At 43.7% G+C, this 27,500-nt stretch overlaps 1 protein-coding gene across 1 annotated transcript in view; it reads right to left on the reverse strand.

The window, feature by feature from the left end:
• Positions 1–27,500, reverse strand: part of LOC123511876 (teneurin-m-like) — a 475,744-nt gene that overhangs the window by 56,654 nt on the left and 391,590 nt on the right. The window contains 3 exon segments of the mRNA XM_045267930.1: positions 5,318–6,262; positions 6,265–10,209; positions 16,553–16,715. Of these exon segments, the coding sequence (XP_045123865.1) occupies positions 5,318–6,262; positions 6,265–10,209; positions 16,553–16,715 (5,053 nt within the window).

Raw genomic sequence — 27,500 nt, forward strand, 5'->3', positions numbered from 1 at the left:
CTAACAAAATATAGATAAGAGGTACAAATGAAATCTATAATAGAATGATATTAATTAATACTTAGAAGGAAAAGAAAGGTAAGAAAATAATGAGAGAAAGTACATTTAAAAAGACAATAAGCGTGAATGAAGAAGAAGAAGAAGAAGAGGAAGAAAAAAAAGAAAAAAACATAAGAAGAAAAGAAAAGGAGAAGAAAAAACTACAAAAACTCATATCAACAAAAATTTTCTTCTAATTAAAAAAGAAACACAAAAATTTTCCCCTCCTTTTCCCCTCTAAATCTCAATCCAACTACATATATTCCCACCTAGTTTCCCCTTTCCCTCTACTTTCCCTTGACTTATTTTCCTCCGCCGTCAAGTTGAAGCCACCCATCGACCCACCCCTCTTTTTTTTCCCCTCGTTTTCTTTTTTCCAACCCGCCGTAGTCGCTGCAGAAGGCGCCGGGGGTAAGTTTTCGTAATGGCGTGTCAAGTTGAGGAAATGCCGGCACTGTTTCAAGACGTGGCAGTGGTTGGGTGGGACGGGGGAGGAGGGGAGAGTGGGGGATGGGGGATGGGGATGGTTGTAGAGGTCATGGGGGGGGGAAAGGAAGAAGAGAATTGGTCGACTGTAGTTGTAATTTCGTTTAATTTGTTGAGTGTTTTGGTAGGAGAGATGATGGTGGTGGTGGTGGTTATAGTAGTAGTAGTAGTAGTAGTAGTAGTAGTAGTAGTAACAGTAGCAGTAGCAGTAGTAGTAGTATACCTTGCCCTAATATGATGTTTTAAGAGGCACTAAAACAGATAAAACTCCATAAATCTAGTAGTAGCAGTAGTAGAAGTAGTAGCAGTAGTAGTAGTATTAGTAGTAGTAGTAGTAGTAGTAGTAGTAGTAGTAGTAGTAGTAGTAGTAGCAGTAGTGGCATATCTTCCCATAAAATGACGTTTAAAAACCTACAAAACCCAGTGCAAGTACATTATGAAGCTCCACAACACAAACCTTCAGGAACAAACACCAACCTGAACAAACACCAACCTCAGACAAAACAAAAACAAAAACAAACGAAAAGAGAAAACAAAACTTTACCACCCACCAACAAAATACAGAAAACTAAAGAAAATAAAAGAATAAAATGAAATAAATAAATAAAACCCAAACCCAAACACACACACACACACACACACACACACACACACACACACACACACACACACACACACACACACACACACACCACAAAAAGAAAAACAAAAATCTAGGCAACCCACAACAGAACACAACAAAACAAATACACTCCTGCAACACAGCACAGCGCAGTATACCTTCCCTTCCAGCCTTTCTTCACCAGCCCTGCCCTCCACCCCCTCTGCAGCAGCCTTCCCCGGGAGAGGCGCGCCCCTGGTCCCCGTAGGGTCGATAACGGGGTCACACCACCTCCTGAAGGGCCACTCAAACACTCAGAAGCGCGTCACGGCTCTTGAGATCTCAGAGAAACAGGAGTTCTGATTGCGTTGTGGCGGAATGTGGAGTGCTGAGAGAGTGTGTGGAAGGTGGACTGTTACTCTGTTGTTACTCTCCACTCCTCCTCCTCTTCCTTCTCCTTCTCCTCCTCTTTTATCTTTCGCATGAGGTGGTGTGTTTTTTTAATGCTTCGTCTCTTTATCATTTTTGAGTTGCAGTATATTTTTTTTTGTACAATATCGCTAATGATAAAAGAAGTAAAATAATAATGTGTATTCTCTAATGATACTTTACCACTTCTCTGTAGCTGCCAACGTTGAAAAGGCACTGTAATGACGTTTTTTGCTTCTCCCTATATTTCGTCACTATTATAACACTATCAGCTATAATGAAAAGCTGTAATATCAAACTGTAGTCAGTCTGATACACCTGACCTTCTCTAACTGCTAATAATGGAAGATGAGTCTCTGTACCAGCATGTAGTCCTGTAATGGTTCTCTAGTCTTTTCTATAACAGATGAAAATGAACACTAATTACTCTAATGATAAGCTATTGTCCAGTTATTTATTTATTTATCTTTTCTTGTGGATGTGGGAAATTATGTAGGTAAATGAAATGAGGGTGACTTGGATGAAGAGAAATAATAATAATAATAATAATAATAATAACAACAACAATCAAATAAACGAAATATAGAACGCTGAAGCTGTGATTATTTTCCACCACACTAGAGAAAATAAAATGAGATTAACTTAGGTAAATAATAGTACTAACAATGGTGAGAAAATAAACAATCGAAATAAAAAACAAAATTGTAGGAAACTGAATCTATTCTTATTTCCCACTACACACTTTTCTAACAATACAAAAAATGAAAAGAAAAAAGAAAGAAAAAGAAAACAATTCCAGTACAAACTTCACCTCCAATACTTACTTACTACCTTGCTGGAGGAGGAACGGGGAGTGATAAAAAAGTCATTACACATCCTGGAAACTACCGCCACTTCTACTCCACTCCTCCTCCTCCTTAACTAGACGCTACTCCCTTTAAAAAAAAATAGACCTTTACTAACTTTCCCTGCAATCACTCCTGCGCGCGACACTCATGCCCAAAGTTATTTTTCCACGAAATTAAAAGGTTTTCTGGTACATTTTTAAACACTGGAAGTAACAGAGCACCGGAGTGAAAGTCAAGGGAAAATATCGTAAGGGAATGTGCTTAGTAATGGGACGTGCTTTGTCTTGAGGTTAAAATAGCAAAGAAATGATGCGAAATAAATAACCAGGAAAAATAAAATATCTGAGTTACCTTAAATTAATAAATGTAAAGAACAGACAAATTCAGTTTCTTTTATTTTTTTTTTGCCGTTGTTAGGTTCAGTTAGGTTAGATTTATTTTTTCCTGTTTTTTTCGTATTTTTTTGCTTTTTCTAAGTTTTCTACAGTTGTTGTTGTCGCCTTTTGTATGATTGGTTTTTCCTACATTATTCTCTCTAGTTTCCTATTCTTTCTCTTGGTCCTGTTTATTTTCTTGCATCATCTTTTCCTTTGCCACTTTTTCCTCTCTTGCCATTTTTTTCCTGGCCTCCATCCCTTTTTATCCCATGTTATTTTCTTGCTTAAATGTTTTCCTTACTAGATTTTTTTTTCATTATAAACATCACTAACCACAAACGACTAACATCACCACAAGCACCATCAAAACACAAAACAGTGACAAAACCCAACAAAGAAAAAAATAAATTATCACCACAAACACCAATTCTTTACATGTAAGTGAAGCAAAGACCAAGGACAACAAACTAACGAAAGAAAAGACCCTGAGAGATGCCATTCCTTACACAGACTCAGGAACAATCGTCAAAAACTGAAGGATTAAGCGTCTTGAAACCACCTTCCTTCGTGAAAAGAGATCAAGTCATAGGAAGGAGGAAACACAGAAGCAAGTAGGGAGTTCCAATAGAGTTCACCAGACACCACACGCAGAACAAAAAACTCAAACCACCACCTATTCGAAAAAAAAAAAGAAAAACGAAAAAAAACCCAAGCCTCTCTGGATAAAAAAAAAAAAAACGAGAAAAAAGACACTTCCCACCTAAACCAGCCTTTGTACACCAGCTCACGTCCAGTAAACACTAACCACTACACCACTACACCCACCCCGTGCCTCTTGAAAGCCTCCCTCGCGCCCCTCACACCCTCTAAGCCCCTGTACACCCCTGTGAAGATCTGCTAATGGAAGGTGTTTGCACATTGGCGTGGTGGCGAGAGCTTGAGTTCGAGTCATGAATATTTCAACGTCGAGTCCCTAGTACATAATTCACGAGCCATTTGTTACTCACGCACCGACGGGGGAGGCGCGGGGTGGGAAAGGGAAGGGGGCTGTAATAGGGTCGTTAAGTGGTAGGAGGGTTGTTTGAGGGTTGAAATTGAGTTGTAAGTGGTAAGTGAGGGTGTAAATAGGGTGTTTGTAAAGGGTTGTAGTGAGATAAGGGAATTATTAGGTTGTAAGTAGAAAAAAAAGGGATGCGGATTGTTGTTGTAGGTTGTTTAGGAGGTTGTAAACTGCATGGTGTGGAAGTTGTTAAGGGTTATGAAGTTGTAAATGTTAGGGTTGTTAGAAGGTTGTTAAATAGGATATTAGAGATAGATAATGGGACTTATAAGAGGTTGTTAGTAAAGTCCAAGAGGTTGTAAAAAAGAATTGTAATACTGTAAGTAGTGATAGTAAAAATAAGTCGTAAGTTGATCATAAAGGTTGTAACTGAAACTCATGGCAAATAAATAAGGGTTGTAGAGGAGGTTGTGACGAGATTATAACGAACGTGCATAGGAATTCCTTGTTACTTTAAAATAACGTAGTCTTTTCCTTCACTGTGCGGTACAATACAATTTAAGAAAGACCTGTGTGTGTGTGTGTGTGTGTGTGTGTGTGTGTGTGTGTGTGTGTGTGTGTGTGTGTGTTATTAGATAATATTAAGGCAGGCACGGAAGAAAAGATGGGATAACGCGGGCTGGGAAGAAGTAGTGGAAGAGACGGAGGAAATGAAAAGAGAGAGAGAGAGAGAGAGAGAGAGAGAGAGAGAGAGAGAGAGAGAGAGAGAGAGAGAGAGAGAGAGAGAGAGAGAGAGAGAGAGAGAGAGAGAGAGAGAGAGAGAGAGAGAGAGAGAGAGAGAGAGAGAGAGAGAGAGAGAGAGAGAGAGAGAGAGAGAGAGAGAGAGAGAGAGAGAGAGAGAGAGAGAGAGAGACATTCGTGTCAGGAGGCAATGAAAGGCAAACAAGCTCAAAGTAAGTCGTCGGGAGTCACAGGAGGAAGCAGAAACCAAGACGAGTGTACCAAGAAGCCCGCCATTAATTCACACGCTCAGTTAGTGGCGCTTCGAACACGACTCGAACCACCAACTGAACCGAGTCTCGTCCCGGTTCACTGCGCGGGGACGAGGGACACGAGAAACGCTTCAATGACCTCCCAACACGCTCCTGGAATGAAGGTGTGAGTGCGTGAGTGCGTGAGTGTGAGGGAAGACAGTAATAAAAAGTCCCATCGTAGATAAACACCGGGAACTGCGCCGGTGATATTTCGTCCGGTGAATAATTTTATTGGCCTCATTTTCTCCGTCAGTGTGGTGGACGGCGCCCTCTCCGTCACGCCGCGCGCCACGTTTTCTTTATGGGTACAAATGCCGGCAAAATGTTGTACGGCTTGTAAAAACGTCCATAAAAACCATTAATAACTACAGAAAACTCGACGCAAATTAATACCTGGACTGCTTGATGTACTCCAGCATTCATGAGCTTAATGGCAATTGCTGTGTGTGTGTGTGTGTGTGTGTGTGTGTGTGTGTGTGTGTGTGTGTGTGTGTGAAACTCACCTTCTTCATTCCCCAGCACAAGCGATGCGTGGATCGCCGCCGCGGTGCCCGGGGCGCGGGTAACAGCGGGATCCAGAGGGACGCTGTGCAGGGGCAGCACCAGCGTGAGGCCTGGGTTGGTGACAGCCGTGTATCTCAGGTGGTGGACGACCGTGCCGCCTCGCGAGGTCGTGGACGCGGCAGAAGTTGGTTGGTCTTCTTCGGAGTTGGAAACTTGCGGTGCTATATCTCGCGGTGTGGCGGGGGTGTCCAGGGGAGGTGTGGGGACGGTGGGGGTGGCCTGGTCTGTGTGCAAGGAGGACAGCACTGCGGGAGTTCCCCTCCTGAGCCCGTGGTGGTGGTGGCGGTGCGGGTGGTGTGGCAGCGGTGGGGTGGCGGCGGGGTCTGGGGTGGGTGGCTGGGGTGTGGGTGTAGTGGGGGAAGGGGGGGAGACGCTCGGCCCACCTGCAACAGCCTCTGAATTGAGATTTGCCGCGACACGCCCTGGCATTATCGGGGGAGTCTCGCCCCCGTCGCACTGACAGGAACATTTGCATGGGGAATCCTGGGATTGCCGAGGATCGCGATAGGGCATAATACTGTGACCTGAGCCGCGCGCCCCGCCGCTACTGCCGCCTTGGGAACTGTTGCCGCCGGTGTCCAATGGACTGTTATTGCCGCCTCTGCCTCCTCCTGCAGGGGGAGCGTCAGTGTGGGGGAAGGAGGGGGTCTCGGCCCCGTGGTAGCTGGCTACATCCCGATCACTGCTCCTCGCGGCAGGTGGGCCAGGTGGGGCCGCCCTGCCAGGTGAGGGGGGCTGCCCAGGGGCCTCGTCACCCCGCTGTTCGGGCAGTAATGAACCTTCCACGGCGCGAGCCGATGAGCCTCCTGGAATCCTCTCGGGATCTCTCTCGTCTTCTTCAATAGCCTCGTGCCAGGAATTATTCTCCTCGGGCTCGCCTTGTCCTCGGCGTTGGCCTGGCGGGGGCGCGCTGCCCCTTCGCCGGGACACGCGCCGCCGCCCGCAGCAGTTCCATCATGGCCGCCGCAGCCGGAAAGATAAGCGTTCTGATCTTCTCTATTTTCTCGAGGCGAGTCCCTGGAGCTGACCCGAGCGTGGATGGACTCCTGATTGGGATCATCGACCATCTGATTGCTTCTTGAAAGGAAAGGGCGTCCCTGGCTGGCTTCAGATCCCGCCGTATCGATACTCGATTCCGTACGCGCGCTGTAACCCGCTCTGGCGGATGCTTCCGTGGACTTCGAAGCCGATTGCTTTTTCTCAGATTCGATACTTTTGAGGGGCCTGAGCGTGGCGTGGGAGTCGTGTGTGGCGGGGGGCGCGGGGGTTGCGGGGCTCCCTGGTCCAATCTCTCCGGTTTGGCTGCTGCGGGAGGGAGATATTTCATGCGCTGCTTTGTCTCTTTGATCTTTGGCCGCGACGTCATTGATTCCAATTTCTTCGCTGTTGGAGCGCCCCGCGGTGGCCTGGTCGTCTAGGACGCCTGGCGTGGACGTGACGCTGACGACGGGCAGGGCGAGGGAGCCGCCCACGCCGGGGTAAGAATGTCCATTACTCACCTGGTCGGCCGCTGAAGTGTCGATACCGGAGCGTGGTGTCACTTCCCCAGAGCCTTCAATTGGATTGTTCCGAGGCTCCCTCGCCCTACTCTCCACGAAGGCCGTTCCTCCGGGGGGGTGTAGAGACCCGGCCAGCCTCACAGCATCCTGGGCCTCGCTGCGTGCCGGCATTACGGGGGACGCGTGACTGTGGGAGGCACTGCCAAGTAATTGTGTGTTGTGGTCACCGCCTATCACCTCGCCGCGCCCCGGTGGCTGCTGGTGCTCGGGGGTGTCAGGGGATCGAGGAGGATCACTGGTGGGGCTGGCCAGGCCCTCCCTCCCCTCCTCTTCATCCTCGCCATTATATTCCCCTCGCGACGTGGAAATCATGGAGATCTGATCTTCTCCTGCGGGTAATCCGTCCAGAGTTTGGTGTGAGCCTCCGCGCCTTCCTTCCCCTTGAAGGAGCGCGAGGACGGGATTGTTGGCAGCCTCCAGACTCTTAGTGTTGCCGTGGGCAGGGGCGTGATGGGGCGTGGCCGGGGTGGGCTGCTGAGGGGGCCGGGAGGCGCGGGTCAACAAGTCGGCGGGGTCATGGCTGGAGGCACTCGGTGGGGTGGGGTCAATAACAGGCTCATTGTAGGCGTCTGTTTGTGGCTGTCCAGCGCCCCGCCCCTCAGCCCCCCCAGCCGCCGCCGCCGCCGCCCCCTCGGCCGCCCCGCTGCGAACCTTTCCATCAGTAAATCCATTTTTCCCGGGCCGAGTGTTCCCTGCCGGCGCGCGGTGGTCTGGCTCGCTTAATTCAATTTTTGGATGACTTATATCTCCCTGTTCTGACATGTTCGCGGCGGCGTGACTGACTCCAGCATAATGCCTCTCCCCGCCTTCTTCTTCCTCCTCTTCCTCTTCCCCCTCCTGGTTCTCCTGTTGCCGCTCGCTGGAGGTCGCCGGGAAAGAATCTTTGCTCACAGCCTCCCTCTCAATTTGTCTTTCAGCCTCGTAAGCAACGTGACTCCGAGCAATTTCCTGAGCGGAGGGCACCTGATTTTCCCGCGTGGGGGGCGAGGCGGTGTCTTCACTCGCCTTATCTGCATGTCCTGCAGGGACGGGGATCGTTGCAGGCTCGTCACCGGCTGAGTCTCGCCCTGAGTCCTGGGAGACACTCGGAGCATCGCGCTGCTCCTGGGGGTCGTAGTAAATGTGGCTGCCGTCGCTGGGTCGTGAGGAATTGAAGTCGTCGTGTGTGTTTTGTGGGTAATGTGAGAGTCGTCCCTGGGGCGGCGGGGATGCGGGGGTGTCTGGCGGGGCGACGTGATCTGCCTGGGTATAAGGCGCATCCTGCGGGTGTTGGCGGCGGGTGAAGTGTCTCGCGTCGTCCTCCTCATGCTCCCTCTCATTACCACCCTCACCACCCTCCTCTCCGCCGCCTGCCTTAATCTCTTCCTCTTTAAGCCACGAAGGCTCTTGGTTTCCTCGTTTGGGGATGGAGTTTTCCTCCTGGTGGGCCCCGCCTTGATGGGTAATGACGTGGTCACCTCGCTGGTTCGGCATCACACCATCTTGGTCGTGATTAGCGCCAGAGCCCCCGAGAGAGCCGCCGAGGATCGTGTTGTTAGCGTCGCGAGGGCTGGGCTGTGCGTCTTGGTCTTGGGCAGCCCTGTCGACGCCCGCCTCTCCCGCCGCGGCTGGGAATGACGAGGATGGCAATACTGATGGTGAGGGGGAGGATGTAGGTGATGGTGCTGTTACTATTGATGATGATAAAGATAATAACAATGATGATGACGACGATGAGCGTGAAGCTACAAATGTGGTGTTGATGGTGAGTTGTGATGCTGAGAAGGACACAGTGGCGTCCATCGGTGTCTGGGAGTGGGGCGCAGCTGTAGGGTGTGTGAGAGGCAGCGAGGCATCAGCTGAGTGGTGCGTGGGGACCACAGGGGGGCGCGGCGACCCCTGGTGCCCCAGGGACGCCGCTCCCTCCACTTCCGCGGAAGGTAACAAATTCACTTTTCCATCGTTCGTTGAGTCGAGTAACACATTTTGAAGCACCGGAGCCACATCATCCCCAGAAGGAGGGGCGGGCGTGGGGCGTCCCTGGGGCCCGGGCAGGGGCGGGCTGAGGGAGTCGGCGAGCTGTGAGGGCGTCACTCTCTCTTCCGTTCGCGAAGGGATGGCTCCTGAGGCGGGGCGCGTCCCTGAGGTCACTTGATATACATGGCTGGACAAAGTCGCTTCCTCAGGGGCGCGGGTTACGCCCTGCAAGGCCCCGGCAGCGGGAGCGCCGCTCACCACCACACTTTTTGGTCTCGCCTCTGACTCGCTTTTGTCTTCCTGGGCAGGGAGCGGCGTGGGCGTGGACGAGCTCGCCATAGTCTCCCCGAGACCATTGTTGTCAGTGGTGGCAGTGAGAGTGGAGGGCGTGTGGGTGGAATGTGTGATGGTAGGCAGCGTGGTAGCGGTGGGTGTGGTGACGATGGGCGTTGGCACAAGGGAAGCCAAAGTTTGTGCCACACTGGTGGTCTGGGCGGCAGGGCGCGGCTCGGCGGCGGGAGGCGCTGGATTATTCACGACCGCCGCAGACGAGGCCCCGGAGAGTACTTCCGGCCGGGGGCGTGGCGGGGCAGTGCTGGACGCCACGCTGAGGGCAGGCGTGCTTCGGCCCAAGGACGCTGAATCCTGAAGGGACTGGGTGGAGAGCGACACTACCGGGGAGGGAAGCGGCTGGTCGGGGGCTGGCGAGGCCTCGGGAACCTGTCTCTTCCGTCTGGCGAGGCGGTTCTCGTGTCTCGCCCTAGCAGGCGGAGCCACGCCAGCCTCCAGGACAGAGTTGATGTGGAATTCTTTGGGATTGTGGCGCTGTGGTGTGGGAGAGGCGGCGCCGGCGGCGGCGGTGTGGTGGTGGTTATTGTGGTCGTGATGGTATCGGTCGGTGGGCTGCGGGGTGCCTGCTGTGGGTTCCTGTGAAGCATCAATTACAGGCCAAAGGAAAGCATGCAGTTTGTCTTTTATCTTGTGGAAAAATAAATGAATTTTAACACTGACTGAGGGAAGGAAAGAGTCGTGCTGGGGAGGGTGGGGTGCGGCGTGCTGGGTTGGGGGTGCGGGAAACACTGGGCGGGGGCCACCGCTGGGCCGATGCTGACCTCGGCGGGGCGGAGGGAACACAGCAGGCGGGTCCAGGGCGGGGGAAGGCCAGCCATCCGGAGCAGCGAGGTTACCTGGGGGAGGCGTGGGCTGTCCCTGACCCTGGGGCGGCGGGACCTTCTCCTGGGGCACGTTGACGCTGGCGGGGTTGGCGGCCTCGTCCAGGCAGCCCTCAGTGCTGTGCCACCGACTCACCTGCGAGGCTGCGGGGACATCTGGTGATTAGTGGCGAGGCAGGCAGGTATTCTCACCCACTCACTCATACACACACACACACACACACACACACACACACACACACACACACACAGGAAAATATTCTAGTCCAAAAAGAAGCAAAATAAACCCCGCCAAACTAGACAAAATTCCTTGCATTTCCCCAGCGAGTTTGTCAGAGAGGAAGGCCGGAGGAGGAGGAGGAGGAGGAGGAGGAGGAAAGAAGAGAGGCAAGGCAAGGAAGGAAAATATCGGTAGGAGGAGGAGAAACCAGAGTAGAAAGGGGAAGAGAAGAGAAGGTTGGCTGGAGGGAAAGGATATGAATACAGAATATATATATAAAAAAAAATGAGAAAATGCAGGACAGGAATGATGGAGGTAAGAGGGAGGTAAAAATAGGACACGGTGGAGAGTAAACACGGAGGAGGGAAGAGAGAGAGAGAGAGAGAGAGAGAGAGAGAGAGAGAGAGAGAGAGAGAGAGAGAGAGAGAGAGAGAGAGAGAGAGAAAGAGAGAGAGAGAGAGAGGAGAAAGACTGAGTGAAGGAAGGTCGGTTGCCTCTCTCTTTCTCTCTCTCTCTCTCTCTCTCTCTCTCTCTCTTGCACTCATAACCCACCCGATATGAAAGTGGCCGCCTAGGGGAGAGAGAGAGAGAGAGAGAGAGAGAGAGAGAGAGAGAGAGAGAATACAACACACTAAACAAAATAAATAATCAAATAAGAAAAAAATAACAATAAAAAAGAAAAAAAACAAACATAACAATTTAATTTCAACTTTTAATTTTACGGAACGTTTGAGGAAAAGAAAGAAATGAGAGGAAAAAAATGAAATAAACGAATGAAAAAAGGAAATGTGTGAAAATACTAAGCTATACATACAGAAGATGAGGAAAGGCATAATGCTGAATAAAGAGAGGGATAAGAACATAACACTGATAACCGGTGATAAGAGAACCAGGGGAAGATAAATACGAATGTCTATACGATAAAGGAGAATAAAAATGAAAGAACGGGAAAATAGAAAAAGGATACAAGGAAAAATGGAAGATAAGAAGAAGAAAATATAGAAAAGAATTAGAGAAAGATAAAAGAATAGGGAAAGAAAAAAGTAGAGGAGAAGGAGAGAATAAAACGATAGATAGAAAAAAATAGATAAAATGAGATAGTAACAATAAAAGAAGGATATAAGGAAAAAAAATGGAAGTTATGAAAAGGAAAATATAGAAAATAAAAGAAAAGAAAGAAAAAATACAGGAAATGGAAAGAAATATAAAAAAAACAGAAAAATGATGAAATGATAGAAACAATGGAAGAAGGATATAAGGAAAAATGGAAATTATGAAGAAGAGAAGGAAAGGAAAATCAGAAATATAGAAAAATGGATCAAAAATAAGATAATAAAGAAAAGAAAAAAAAGTACAAAAGAGAGAACAATAATAAGAGACAGACAGACAGATAAATGGCATGAGATGGAAACAAATGAAGAAAGATAAAAGAAAAAAATGAAAATGAATATGAGCAGGAAAGAAAGCAAAAAAATATATATAAACAGTTAAAGATAAAAGGACAGAGAAAGGAAAGTACAGGAAAAGGAAAGAAAGAAACGATAAACAGAAAAATATAGATTAAAATGAGAGAAAGAAAGAAATAAAAGAAAGAAAAATAAGATAGATAAATAGATGAAGGAAATAAACAATAGAAGAAAGATACAAAAAAAAATGAAAGTTATGAATAAGAGAAAGGAAGGAGGTCAAGAAATATAGAAAAATGGTTAGAAAGAAAAAAAAAAGAATAAAGGAAGGAAAAAAAAAACAGAAAAGGGAAAAAAAATATAAATAGAAGGATAAAATTGGAAATATAGAAGAAAACAAAGAACAGAAAGAATAACAACAGTAAAGGATGAAAGATTTATAGAAAGAGGAATAAAAGAAAGGATAAAGAACAACAGGACAGAAAAAGCCACACAGGAAAAGACTGACAGAAAGATAAAGAATAAATATAGATATGGCACAAAACCGAGAGAAACAAGAAAATAGAAATAAAAAGGCAAAATATTAAACGTAAATAATAAAAAAGAGAAAACAAAAGGTAAAAGAAACATATATAAAAGGAAAAGATGAAATGGAAACAAGAAAAGAAAAAAAATAAAGAAAAAAGACAGACACAGAAATAAACACAGAAAATATAAGTATAGAAAGAGAGAGAGAGAGAGAGAGAGAGAGAGAGAGAGAGAGAGAGAGAGAGAGAGAGAGAGAGAGAGAGAGAGAGAAAGAAAGAGAGAGAGGCACAACTGGACATGCATACGTAGCAAACACACCCTTATACACACACACACACACACACACAGGCAGGCAGGCAGGTGAAACATTATTATGCATAGTCAATAACGCCACATGGGACACAGACACCACAGTCCAGCCGGGTTCTGCTTCGGCAAAATGGATCCATCTGCCATAACCCAATCCTTGCTAAAAGACACCCTCCCTCGTATGCATGTAAATGACATTAACCATTCAAAGGACGCGGCCCAGCCCAGGACAGGTGACACCGCTACAGACATTCCCGCCGCTAACTCCGCCATCACCACCACTGCCGCCTGTTTTTGGGCTAAGAGTGAGTGACGATGTGACTAAAAGGGTGAGCAGAAGGGAGGAATAGAAGAAAGTAGGAAGATGGAGGAAAAAAATACTAGATGGTACTAAGACTTAAAAAGGAGAAAATATTGAGAAGGAAGAAGAGAAAGAGTTTGAAATCTATGTAAAAATAACTAGATAGAACTGAGAGTGAGTGACGCTGTGACTGAAAGTGTAAGACGAAGGGCGGAATAGGGAGAAGGAAGGAAGATGGAAGGAAAAAACACTACATGATATTAAGACTAAAAAAGGAGGAAATATTGAGAAGGGAAGAAGATAACGAATTTGAAATCTATGTACAAATAACTAGACAGAAATGAGAATCAATGACGATGTGACTAAAAGGTTGAAACAAAGGAAGAAATAGGGAGACGGAAGGAAGATGTAGGAGAAGACTAGATGATACTAAGACTACAAAAAGAAGAAAAATATTGAGAAGGGAAAAGATAAGGAGTTTGAAATCTATGTACAAATAACTAGATAAAACTGAGAATGAGTGACGCTGTGACTAAAATGGTTACACGAAGGGAGAAATAGGGAGAAGGAAGGAAGACAGGAAATGAAAACCAGACAACACTAAGACTAAATGAAGGGACTTAAAAAGAGGAAAACATTGTGAAGGAAAGAAAAGAAAGAGAGTTTGAAATATTGATAAGTAATGGCATAACAAAAAGAGGGAATTGAAGAGAGGAATGAATTGAAGATGAAGAGAAATAAGAATGGATGAAACGAAGTGTGTTTTACGTAGAAGTAGTCGTGATGGGATGAAATATGAAACGAAGTAATGGAAGCGACTGACAAGATGGAAGGGAAGAGTAGGAAGAGAATAGGAATAATAAAGGAAGAAGAAGAGCAACAGAAAATAATGTTAAGTGAGAAAGGAATAAATAAAGAGAGAAATTAAAACATTGAAAGAAAAAAATAGAGAAAAAGAAAGGGAAGAAAGATTTTGAGAGAGCTAAGTGTGTGTGTGTGTGTGTGTGTGTGTGTGTGTGTGTGTGTGTGTGTGTGTGTGTGTTCTTCCCTGTTTGGTGCCTATCTGTCTGTCTGTCCCCTAACTGTCTATCTACTTGCTGGTGCCTCCGTCCGCCTCCGTGCTGGGCTTGTTCCCGCCTCTGTCTTATCGCAACAATAACAGCAAGAACAACAACATGTGGCGGGTGTTGCTCTGTAATGACTGGCGCGTCACTCCCTGATACCACGTGACGGAAGACAACACAACACACACACACTGCCAGACAAACTGCGTCTATTGCAAACACTTCCCATGACCACTAAAGGGGGAGATAGATAGATAGATAGATAGATAGATAGATAGAGAGAGAGAGAGAGAGAGAGAGAGAGAGAGTTTTTCTCTCTTTTGGTGGTATTATTAGTATATTTATTGCTTTTACTTAGTTTTTCTTGATTCAAACTGTATCCCCCAGTCTCTCTCTCTCTCTCTCTCTCTCTCTCTCTCTCTCTCTCTCTCTCTCTCTCTCTCTCTCTCTCTCTCTCTCTCTCTCTCTCTCTCTCTCGGTGGTGTCATTAGTATATCTATTGTTTTTTCTTCATTTTTCTTGATTTAAATGTAATTAAATTCTCTCTCTCTCTCTCTCTCTCTCTCTCTCTCTCTCTCTTGGTGGTGTGAATAGTATATTTATTGTTTTTACTTCGTTTTTCTTGATTTATATTTTAGTTCTCTCTCTCTCTCTCTCTCTCTCTCTCTCTCTCTCATTCACCAAGTCCAAATTTTCAGTTCGTGGGAAGCACTTTACGATGGCCAGAGTTGCCCCGCGGGACTCACTCAATCTGCCAGGTCGCGTCTCGCCAAGTTGTGGTCCAGGGGCGGCTGTCTTCATGTCCCTGCGTGTCCCTCCCCTCCCACTACTGCCCTCCCTTCTCCCTCATTCCTTCCTGTCCTTCACTCCTTCCTCTCTTTTCTTCCCTCTCTCTTCCTGCATTGGATAGGTAATAGTGAAGGAAGTGAGGAATATCTGATAATTCTCTCTCTTTCTCTCTCTCTCTCTCTCTCTCTCTCTCTCTCTCTCTCTCTCTCTGTGTTTTTGCGTCTTATTTCCTTCTATTACTGCTCTGGTTCTCCTCTCCCTCCCCCTCACAGCCTAGGCCCGTCCCGATGGTGCTGTCTTCATCCAAGGACTGTTCTTGTGGGTTCATGTTTTGATTATTTTTTTGTTTACTAAAGTTTTAGGTTTACATTATTTGCTTTTCTGGAATTTGTATCTTTTTTTTTTCATTTTTTTTCTTTATTTAGTCTTTTTTAGATGTTTATTCTTCCTGATCCCCCCCTTCTCTCTCTCTTTTCTTTTCTTTTCCTTTTTTCCTTAAATTTTCTTAATTTGTACATCCTTCCTTTCTTTCTAAGTCATTATTTTATCCTTCAGTTAATTTTTCCTATTATTTTCTGTCCTTACATATCCTTTCTTTCTTTTTCTGTAATTTCTTCACTACTTTTATAAAAACCTTTTTTTTTTTACTTTATATTTTTCTTCAAGTCTGTTTTCCTCTTTTCCTTCTTAATTTTCTAGACATTTTTCTTGAATTTCCTACATTTCCCCTCCACTCTTATTAGTTTCACACACACACTCTCTCTCTCTCTCTCTCTCTCTCTCTCTCTCTCTCTCTCTCTCTCCTTCGTATTTTTCTCTACCTCCCTTCTATATCTTATTTTCTTTCCCTTTCACTCTTTATTCAGCTATTAATTCCTCCCCATCTCTTTCACTCTCTATCTTTTTTTTCCAATGTTTCTCTGCCGCTTTCTCTTCTTTATTCCTTTCCCCTCTTCCTGTTCTGTCTCCTTGCTTCTATTTTAACTTTCCCACGTCCATTTTCATCTTTCCTCTCCCTCTCTCTTTCTATCTCCCTTCTTCATTCCTACCTGTCTTGCACTCCCTCTCTCTCTTCTTCTCCCTCTCCCTTCCTTCATTGGATAAGTAAGAATGAAGGAAGTGAATATCTGGTAATCTCAATCTCTTTCTCTCTCTCTCTCTCTCTCTCTCTCTCTCTCTCTCTTGCTTTATTCATGCAATCTTACTTTTCATCACTTCCTTACCTACCTCATTCAGTCTTCAAACTTCGCTTTCTTTCTTTTTTTCTCTTTCTTTTGTCTTTTTTCTTTAATCTGTCTTGTTTTCTTTACTCTCTTATTCGAGCCTGTTAATTTGCTTTCAGCCCTGTATACTAACTATTACTCTCTCTCTCTCTCTCTCTCTCTCTCTCTCTCTCTCTCTCTCTCTCTCTCTCGTTTACTTCGTCTTTTTCAGCAGTTCCCTTTTGTAACTGAAGGTCTGTTACTTTGTCTGTCTGTCTGTTTGTCTGTCTATCTAACTGTATTCCTGCTTTCTGTACCTGTTTGTCAATATCTCTGTCTACCAGTGCTTGTCTATCTGTCTGTGTTCTTTTCGTCTTCCTGTCTCTGTCTATCTGTCAATGTCTATCTGTTTCTGTCTATCTGAATCTGTCTCCATCTACTACAGAATAATTTCACTATAAAAGCTAATCTGTCAGTCTGTCTACCTGTCTGTTTGTCTTTCCGTATATCTTATTCTCTCTCTCTCTCTCTCTGCTTACTTGTCTGTCTATCTTTATCTATTTCTACCTGTATATCTATTTGTCTCTTTGTATACCTATCTAATTATCTGTCTCAGTTTGTCTAGCTGTCTCTCTGTCTAGCCGTCTCTTTGTCTCTGTATCACTCACTGGCGAAGAAAGTGGTGGTGGCAGCGAGGCAGATGGTGACGCAGACGAAGACGACGGTGGTGCAGCGCCAGGAACACCGTCGCCACGAGGACTTGGAGGCATCAAGGTGCAGTCTCAAGGGCGAGAATCTACGGCCGCTGGATTGACTCAGGCGAAGCTGGTGCTGTGGAAGAGAGACAGAGAACGTGAGGAGATGTAGATATATTAACCTCTTCAGTATTTGGACACATTTTTACCTTGAGAATTTGTGTACATTTTATTGACATTAGGAAGGGTCTATGAAAGTCAGAAGATTAATGGTCACAGTCTTTACTATCTTAATTCCTCACATAAGTTTCTGGAGCTGTATAAAATCGTCGAATAGTAAGCAGAATGAATATGGAAACGCGTCATGCTATTCAAGGGGTTAAGCAGGTGGGAATAATTTTTAGAATCATATGGTGGATGAGAATGCGAGGTAAGGACATAAGGTTGGTGAGTGTGGGGTAACATGGGTGAGAGTAGAACAAGTGATGGATGAGAGTAGATCAGTAAAATAGAAGGCATAATTACTACACCATGTTTTCCTAGTACACAAATGAAAAGAAGGAAAGGAAAATAATCGCGTCGTTCATTTTTTTAGGTAGGAAAGAGAGAAAAGTAAGAATATTTTAATACACAGATGAAAGGAAAGGGAAAGAACCGTGTTAGTTCTTATATAGACACACATTTCAGTACACAAATGAAAAAGAAGAGACTCGTGTAATGTTTTATATATACATGCATATAATTGTATGGAAATTAAAAGAAACAAAGGAAAAATAACTCCTATTCCCTGTAACAAAAAAAAAAGAGAAAAAGACGAGAAAAAAAGATAATGATGGAAAAATATAAATCTTCGTACACATACAGAGAAGAAAGAAAAGGTTAGTGTTGCTTTTAATACATATACATATTCAAGGTATACTACTGTTATTCCCTGTAAAAATATGGGGAGAAGAAGAAATAATGAAAAACACATATTTTAGTACACAAACAAAGAGAGAGAGAGAGAGATACCAGTGTTACTTTTAATACATATACACATTCCAAGCATACCACTGTCATTCCCTGAAAAAAAATTAAAAAGAATAAGAATAATAAAAAAAACCTTAACACACAAATAAAACTCAAAGAAAGAAAGACCACTATTACTACTTGATGCATATACACATCTCAAGTATACCACCATTATTCTCCATCAAAAACCGAAGATAAGAATAAAAATAATGAAAAAAACAACAACAACTCTTATCACACAAATAAGAATTAAAGAAAGAGAAAACCAGCACCTAACCACATCTCAAAGTCTATCTACATAGCCACATCTATACTGCTACACTAGACACTCTGCAAAATGTTCCTGTCTTCTTTACCTTCAGAACAACATCCACACAAGACGCTGTAAAATCTTCTGCTCTCTCTTCTCACTCAAATAAAAATCGTTTCACACATATACACTACCACTATTATTCCCTATAAAAAAAGATAAAAAAAAGAATAAACGAATAAAAATAATGATAAAAAATATATCTTAGCACACAAAAAGGAGACCAGTGTTACTTTCTATCCTTATACACATTCCAGGCACACCAGCGGGGACAGGTAAATAAAGGCAGGCATGCAGGTGAATACAGATACAGGTGTTTTGATGGGTGGGATAACCGTTGATGAATTGATAGATTAAAGGTAGATACGACGATGGCAAGAATGATAGATTGGCGGCAATGAAAGTGATGAAAATGGCTCGTACCTATCTATCAATACACACACACACACGCACACGCACATGCACGCACACACACTTTGGTTACTATTACTTATGTGTAGTTTTGCTATCACGAGAGAGAGAGAGAGAGAGAGAGAGAGAGAGAGAGAGAGAGAGAGAGAGAGAGAGAGAGAGAGAGAGAGAGAGACTAAACATTACAAAGAGAAAAACAAACCAGATAAACAAAACAAAGAAACAATTGCAGCAAAAATAAACAAAACGAACGAAAAAGATGAAAAACACAAGGAAACAAAAATAAAAATAGCAAAAACACAAAACCACACCAGAAAGAGAGAGAGAGAGAGAGAGAGAGAGAGAGAGAGAGAGAGAGAGAGAGAGAGAGAGAGAGAGAGAGAGAGAGAGAGGGAGGGAGGGAGGACCTACTGACAATTGGCTGCATTTCACGCGTGTTGAGCCAAACCGTAGCCGTGCAAGAGCAATCCACGTACAATTGAGGCGAACACAGAGCCAGTATTGGGCGCCGCTTGGCCATACACACCTAAATAACGTTAATTAGCCCCATCTGCCTCGCGACACAAATATTCGACAGCCTTACTCTCTCCCTCTCTCTCTCTCTCTCTTGGTAGTGCTATTGGTATTTAGTGTTTTCTTTATGTTTTTCTTGATTTAGTGTTTCTCTCTCTCTCTCTCTCTCTCTCTCTCTCTCTCTCTCTGAAGTCTCTCTCTCTCTCTCTCTCTCTCTCTCTCTCTCTCTCTCTCTCTTGGTAGTGCTATTGGTGTATTTAGTGTTTTCTTTATGTTTTTCTTGATTTGAAGTGTATTTTCTTTCTCTCTCTCTCTCTCTCTCTCTCTCTCTCTCTCTCTCTCTCTCTCTCTCTCTCTCTCTCGCTGGTGCTATTGATATATTCAGTGACTTTCTTTCATTTTTCCTTGAATTGAAGTGTAGTTTCTCTCTCTCTCTCTCTCTCTCTCTCTCTCTCTCTCTCTCTCTCTCTCTCTCTCTGTTGGCCTACATAAATTTCTTTCTCTTATTTTTCTTTTCTCATTTTTCCTATTTCTCTTTTCTCTTCGTATTTATCATATTCCTTCTTTCCATCTCTTCTTTCTTCTCCATTTACTGTCTCCCATTTCTTTGTATCTCTTTTTATTTCTTTCTATCTCTTCGTTCTTCTCCATTTATCGTCTCCCATTTCTTTTCTCTTCACTTTTCCTCTTTTCCTCTTTCTTTTCTTCTTTTCCACTTTTCTATTCCCATGGTTGATATTTTCTTCCTCTCCTCTCTTTCTATTTTCTTCATTTCCTCTTCTGCTTTTTCCTCTTTTCTTTCTTTATTATTATTTTATATTTCTTTTATTACACTATTTGTCGCTTTCTGCTTTTATTCCTCCTTTATTTCTACTTCTCATTCTCTTCTCTTTAACTTCTCTTATTCTTTATCTCTTAGTTTTCTTTCCTCATTTCCCTCTCCTCCTCCTTCTCCTCCTATTCTTCCATTTATCATCACTCCTCTTACGTCTTTTCCTTTTCCTCTTTAATTTCTCTAACATTTCTCCTCACTTTCCTCCTCTTCCTTTTCTTCCTCCTATTTATCAGTCCTTTCCCTTCCCTTTCCCTTCCTTTCTACCCGCCAGTCTTCAGCTCAATCCCATTTTCTTTACCACCGCAGCCTTTTATCTTATTTTTTGAGGGGGGAACATGTCCATTTTTTCATTTATTTTTTATTGAGATGGTAGCGGAAATGATGTGGTGCGAGGAGGAGGAGGAGTAGTGGAGTAGTGGAGGAGTAGTGGAGGAGTAGAGGAGGAGGAGGAGGAGAAGGAGGAGGAGGAGGAGGAGGAGGAGGGTGTAAAGATAAAGAATTTTCTTGTACTGTGAAAACCCGACCAACGCTTTCCACTGTATCAAATTTTAGTTATTTTACTGCCGTTCACATATTTCAGCATTTTCCTTCCCTTACCCTCGGATTTTTGGGCCACGGAGAGAGAGAGAGAGAGAGAGAGAGAGAGAGAGAGAGAGAGAGAGAGAGAGAGAGAGAGAGAGAGAGAGAGAGAGAGAGAGAGAGAGAGAGAGAGAGAGAGAGAGAGAGAGAGAGAGAGAGAGAGAGAGAGAGAGAGAGAGAGAGAGAGAGAGAGAGAGAACAAAAACTAAAATGAAACACGAAAAATTAAAGATAAAATAATAAGAAACACGATATAAAATAGAAAAAAGAGAGAGAGAGAGAGAGAGAGAGAGAGAGAGAGAGAGAGAGAGAGAGAGAGAGAGAGAGAGAGAGAGAGAGAGAGAGAGAGAGAGAGATTTTTATTCATATTCCTTGTTTGTGATTCGAATGATATTTTCTATTTTTTTCTCATTAATTAATCCTTTTTCCCTTTTAGAGAGAGAGAGAGAGAGAGAGAGAGAGAGAGAGAGAGAGAGAGAGAGAGAGAGAGAGAGAGAGAGAGAGAGAGAGAGAGACGCAGTAATAAACACAATATATTTTCTCTCCCTCTCCCTTTAATATATCTGTCCTTAGATATATAGTATTCATTTTTTACTTGATTTTCTGTCTTACTTATTTTCTTCCGTACCAAAACTCCACCAGGCTTATTATTATTATTATTATTATTATTATTATTATTATTATTATTATTATTATTATTATTATTATTATTATTATTTTCATCATTATCAACTTTTTATTTTACGTGAAGAGGAACCACGAAGATAAAAAAGGGGATATGATAGAGAGAGAGAGAGAGAGAGAGAGAGAGAGAGAGAGAGAGAGAGAGAGAGAGAGAGAGAGAGAGAGAGAGAGAGAGAGAGAGAGAGAGAGAGAGAAAACGCCTAAAAGATAAACAAAATGTAAATAGAAGGTATTACTAGTAGGGAAAGAAAAAAAATGGAGTGAGAAAAAAATAAAAAAAATAAAAAGAAGAAGTAGAACGCTGGAGGCGAGAGAGGAGGAGGAGGAGGAGGAGGAGGAGGAGGAGGAGGAGGAGGAGGAGGAGGAGGAGCAGGATGGGTAGAATGGAATAGGAGCAGGATGAGAGAGAGAGAGAGAGAGAGAGAGAGAGAGAGAGAGAGAGAGAGAGAGAGAGAGAGAGAGAGAGAGAGAGAGAGAGAGAGAGAGAGAGAGAGAGAGAGAGGGTTGGAATGGGGGGGAGGTCCTGAAGGATTTTTATAGGGTTATGACTTGTTGTAAGGCGTTAGAAGGAATTTCACCCCGGGACGATGCAAGCCTCCGGGAGAATTTCCAACACTATTACCAGGAGGCGAGAAATATTGCGGCCCTTGGCAAAATGTTACGAGGGGGAGAGACTGTGTGGGGATTGTGGGGTATAGTGAAAGGGGTGGTGTTGTGTTGGGGAGGGAGGGGAAAAAGAGGTGAGGGAGGTCAGGGAGGTGGAGAGAAGAAGGGAAGGAGGGAAGGAGGATGTTTATGGAGAAGGTTAGGAGAAATTGCCCTGTATGTGTGTGTGTGTGTGTGTGTGTGTGTGTGAGAGAGAGAGAGAGAGAGAGAGAGAGAGAGAGAGAGAGAGAGAGAGAGAGAGAGAGAGAGAGAGAGAGAGAGAGAGAGAGAGAGAGAGAGAGAGGGTACAAGTCTCCTCATTATTGGAGGTAATGAGCCATCAGTCTCCTCCTCTCCTCCCCTCTCCTCTCCTCTCCTCTCCTCACCTCTCCTCTTCTCTCCTCTCCTTCTCCTCCTCCCCCTCTCCCTCTTCCCTCTCATTTACTACAAGTCATTTCTTCAATCTTTCCCTTCCCTTAAAATAAATTCATTCATTCACTCAATCTGTCGGTGAGTGAGTCAGTCAGTCAGTCAATGAGTCAGCCAGTCAGTCAGTCAGTTAGTCAGCCAGCCAGTCAAACAAAAGAAGGAAAAGAAAAATAATAAAACCACAAGAAATAGAAAAAGAGGTAAAAAGGGAACAAAGAGAGGAAAGAAGAAAGAAGAAAGAAGAAAGAGAAGGAAGACAAGAAGAAAACAAGCAGTAGAAGAGAAAAAGAAGAAAAAGGAAATAATATATAAAATGAAAAAGAAGAAAAGAAAGAAAAAGGTGAAGAAAGGAAATAACCAAAAGAGGAAAAGAAGGAGAGAAGAAAATAGATAATAGAAGAAAAATGACAGAGAGAGAGAGAGAGAGAGAGAGAGAGAGAGAGAGAGAGAGAGAGAGAGAGAGAGAGAGAGAGAGAGAGAGAGTAAAATATACATACAAATCCCAGAAAACTATGATGAAGCCAGAGATGTGAGAGAGAGATAGAGAGAAAATATGATCCCACCACCGGAGATAAGAAGAGAGAGAGAGAGAGAGAGAGAGAGAGAGAGAGAGAGAGAGAGAGAGAGAGAGAGAGAGAGAGAGAGAGAGAGAGAGAGAGAGAGAGAGAGAGAGAGAGAGAGATTCTTAATTCAGGGTTACTTATTTTTTAGTTACGAAAGAAAAAAAAAAGATAATTATGCATATGATGAGAACGTGACGAAGATGAAAAGGAAGAAGAAGAAGAAGAAGAAGAAGAAGAAGAAGAAGAAGAATGAAATAAATAAAAAAACAAAAATAACAGACACAACAGGATATGACAAACAACAACAACAATAACAACAACGACCACAACAAGAACAACAACACCAACAACAACAACAACAACAACAACAACAACAACAACAACAAGCATTATGACTAAATCAAACCAAAACCTAACCTTGTAATCTTGTAATCTTTATCTCCCCTTACATATTTTCTCTTCCCCTCAAGTATGACTCATCCTCTCCCCTCTCCCCCCTCTCTCTCCGCCCCTCTCTCTCTCTCTCTCTCTCTCTCTCTCTCTCTCTCTCTCTCTCTCGGCGGTGACATGAAGGAGTTTTGTCCTGTTAAAGCAATGAAGTAAATGAAACGTGATTTATCTGATGGTCTCTCTCTCTCTCTCTCTCTCTCTCTCTCTCTCTCTCCACACAATCGTTATTTTATTCTTCATTTCAGTCTTAATACTTACACACAGAGAGAGAGAGAGAGAGAGAGAGAGAGAGAGAGAGAGAGAGAGAGAGAGAGAGGGAGAGAGAGATTTGAAGATTATATATTTTATAACTTTTGTTTTATCATTATTTTTTCCTTTTTTGTTCTTTATTTTTATCCCTCTATATGTATCTGAGAAGGAGGAGGAGGAGGAGGAGGAGGAGGAGGAGGAGGAGGAGGAGGAGGAGGAGGAGGAGGAGGAGGAAGAGGAAAAAGAGGAGGAAGCAGAAGAAACGTAGGAGGAAAAGAAAAATAACAATAACAATAACACCAACAATGATAATAATAAAAATAATAATAATAATAATAATAATAATAATAATAATAATAATAATAATAAAAAAAATGCTAAGCACTTCTTTCTCTTATTATTTCTCTTCCCCAATCTTTCACTTCTTTATTTTTTCATCACCAGTTTTATCGTTACCTCCCCGTGAGGGACCTTAGGTGTTAAGGGAGGAGGAGGAGGAGGAGGGAGGAGACGAGAGAAGAAAAAAATTGGACTGTTGAGAGAGGAGGAGGAGGAGGAGGAGGAGGAGGAGGAGGAGGAGGAGACGAGAGAAGAGAAAATTGGTCTGTTGAGAGAGGAGGAGGAGGAGAAGAAGAAGAAGAAGAAGAAGAAGAAGAAGAAGAAGAAGAAGAAGAAGAAGAAAGAAAAGAAGTGAAAGATGAATAGGAAAAAGTAAAAATGTAGAGGAAAGAAAATATCGAGAGGATACACACACACACACACACACACACACACACACACACACACACACACACACACACACACACACACACACACACACACACACAGAATATACCATACTTTTAATTCCTTCTCAGCAAAAAAAAAAAAAATCACTAAAAAAAAAATAGCGAAAAAGCGAAAAAATAGAGTAAAGGAAAAAAAAGGAAAAACAAAATGGCGTCCAGCTAGGCCATTACTCCATCAGTGGCGAGCGGCGAGCAGAGGAGTGAGTGATTTGACATGTATACTCTAAATACATAGTTATGCAAATCACTTCATTACTCACTCCACAAAAATAATTATGTATCTTTGTAATTGCTACACGTAGTTTGACCGGGGGCTGGGGGGCGGTGTAGGGAGGTAGGAGGGTGTTGTATGGGGGATGGGGTAGGGGAGGAGAGGGTGTTAGTATGGGGCAGGGGTATAGTGTGTGTGTGTGGGGGGGATGGGGGGCCGGGTTGTTTCTGTTCATAAATGTGTAAATTAATGTATGTAATATTGTATGGTTTTCTTCCTTTCCTTTTTTTTTTTTATCTCATTTTCATCTTTCTTTCTCCTTTCCTTGTAAAAATCGTGTACTTTTGTCCTTTTGTAGTTTTCTTCATCTACTTTTTTCCTTTTTTTGTCTTCTTCTACAAATACATCAAGTAATTCTCTCTCTCTCTCTCTCTCTCTCTCTCTCTCTCTCTCTCTCTCTCTCTCTCTCTCTCTCTCTCTCTTGTATTATCTCCTTCTCTCCTTCTTTCTCCTTTTCCACCTTGCTCTTGCTTCTCTTCTTGTAATTCTCTTAATTCTTTCTCCTCTTCCACTTTGTTATCGGTTCTGTGTTCACTATTCTCCTTATTCTTTTCTACACTTTGAAAATTACTTCTCTCTTGTATTTTCTTGTTTCCTTCTGCATTTACAAAAAAAGTGAAAACATGAAATTTCCTCTTTTTCATCTTATACTCTAAAAGAAAGAGAAAAAGAAAAAAGAATATAACTTCCTCTTTAAAATTTTCTCTTCTACTCCTCCTGCTCTTCCTCTTCTTTTTCTTCTTCCTACCCCTCGTCCTCCTCCTCCTCCTCCTACTACTACTACTACTACTACTACTACTACTACTACTACTCTCCTCCTCTTCCTTCTCCTCCTCCAACATTTCAAAGACCAATTCTCTCAAAGCAACATTCCAAAGGTGTCAGTGTTGCGTGCTAAACATGACAATAATTACACGTCCATTTCCATTCACAACACACGGTTAAAAAAAAAGTTACATTAATTGACGCCAGTATTTAATTTGCTACACACACACACACACACACACACACACACACACACACACACACACACACACACACACACACACTCACACACACACACACGTTCACATTCATTTACGAGGAAAGGAACAAAACAGAGAGTAAAATGAAAGAAACCAGAGAGAGAGAGAGAGAGAGAGAGAGAGAGAGAGAGAGAGAGAGAGAGAGAGAGAGAGAGAGAGAGAGAGAGAGTTAAGGAGACCCACTAACCTTCTTTAAAGTAAAACGGCGCTGCAAACCTTCCTTTCTTTTTCCAGAATAGACTAGAGAGGTGTGTGTCTGTGTGTCTGTATGTACGTGTGTGTGTGTGTGTGTGTGTGTGTGTGTGTGTGTGTGTGTGTGTGTGTGTGTGTGTGTGTGTGTGTGTGTGTGTGTGCGGGAATATACTCACGCACACCCCATAAAACGTGGCCAAATCGGACAAATGGATGTGATAAACTTGAGGCGAAGAGATAAAATGAAAAAAAAATAAGCATAAGCGAGAAACAAAGTGAACAGAGAGAGAGAGAGAGAGAGAGAGAGAGAGAGAGAGAGAGAGAGAGAGAGAGAGAGCGGAGGGAGAGGAGGGAGGGAGAGATATGGAAGAGAGACAAGGAGAGAGGGAGAGATTTAGACCAGAGAGTGAAGGATGAGTGAGAAGTGGAGAGACGAGAGGGAGGGGAGGGGGGAAAAAGAGGGAGAGGAAGAGGAGATGAGAAAAGGAAGATAAAGGGGGAATAGAGCAAAAGAAAAAGATTATAATAACTAAAGAAAGGGAGATAGGATAATGTGAGAGGGGAGAAGGAGAGAAGAGAGGGAGATAGAGAGAGAGGGATTTGGAGGAGTAAAAGGGATAAGAGAGAGAGAGAGAGAGAGAGAGAGAGAGAGAGAGAGAGAGAGAGAGAGAGAGAGAGAGAGAGAGAGAGAGAGATTAAGGCACGGGAAGGGGATGACGGAAGAGAGGAAGAAGAGAAGAGGTGAGAGGAAAGAGAGAATGAAGACAAATGATAAGATAAAAAATTGAAAGAGAACAGGAAGAAAAAGAAAAAAAAAACGTAAAAAAAAATATGAAGACAAGTAGTTAGAAAGGAAAAGGAAAAACAACAGAAAATGAAGGAAAATAACATGAAAAAACACACAAAAAAACACAAAAGGAAATAAAGAAAAGGAGAGAGAGAGAAAAAAAAGAATGATGTAAATTGAAATAGGATAACACGCGTAGGATAACTCAAGGATCAGGGAGAAGGTGGGGGGATCCTTCGCAATATGGAGTAGGACACAAGGGGACAGGGGACAGGGGGGGGGTCGAGGAAGCGCACCCCTGTGTTTGTCCTCTCAGGCGCTCAGGAAAGTAAACAAAAAGAGCGTCGGGCGGGAAGATGGAAGAAGAGGAGTAAATAACACGAGGCGATCTGAAGGTGAATGATTTAGAGAGAGAGAGAGAGAGAGAGAGAGAGAGAGAGAGAGAGAGAGAGAGAGAGAGAGAGAGAGAGAGAGAGAGAGAGAATAACATCAGGCCCACATGTGGCAGTCTCTGTATGAAACCTAAAAAGCAGAGGATGAGGAGGAGGAGGAGGAGGAGGAGGAGAAAGAGGAGGAAGGAAGAAGAAGAAGAAGAAGAAGAAGAAGAAGAAGAAGAAGAAGAAGAAGAAGAAAACGAACAGAAAAAAAATATAAAACACAAGGAAAAGTGAAAAGGAAAACACCTACACCGAGAAACATCACTTTTATTTCCTTTCTCTTTTCCTGAAGCGAAAACAAGAGAGAGAGAGAGAGAGAGAGAGAGAGAGAGAGAGAGAGAGAGAGAGAGAGAGAGAGAGAGAGAGAGAGAGAGAGAGAGAGCAGGAAAAATAAACACAAGGGAATACATAGAAAAAAAAAAACAAGCCACACCAGCAGACTTATTGCCCCTTTTTTATAATTCTTAGCAACATTACGGGAAAATAAAGGCCAGAGAGAGAGAGAGAGAGAGAGAGAGAGAGAGAGAGAGAGAGAGAGAGAGAGAGAGAGAGAGAGAGAGAGAGATTTAACTATGACAGACAGGAGTAAATATGTAAGGGGAGGAGGAAGGAGGGGGGAACCACCACCATCACCACCACCACCACCACCACCACCAAGAGAAGACAGACGAGGAAGGAGAGGCAGAGTTGGGATATAGATCACGGACAAGGGACAGATAGGGTGCAGGGAGAGGCAGGGAGA

The sequence above is a fragment of the Portunus trituberculatus genome, chromosome 32 (assembly GCF_017591435.1).
Source record: "Portunus trituberculatus isolate SZX2019 chromosome 32, ASM1759143v1, whole genome shotgun sequence".
Classification (NCBI taxonomy): domain Eukaryota; kingdom Metazoa; phylum Arthropoda; class Malacostraca; order Decapoda; family Portunidae; genus Portunus; species Portunus trituberculatus.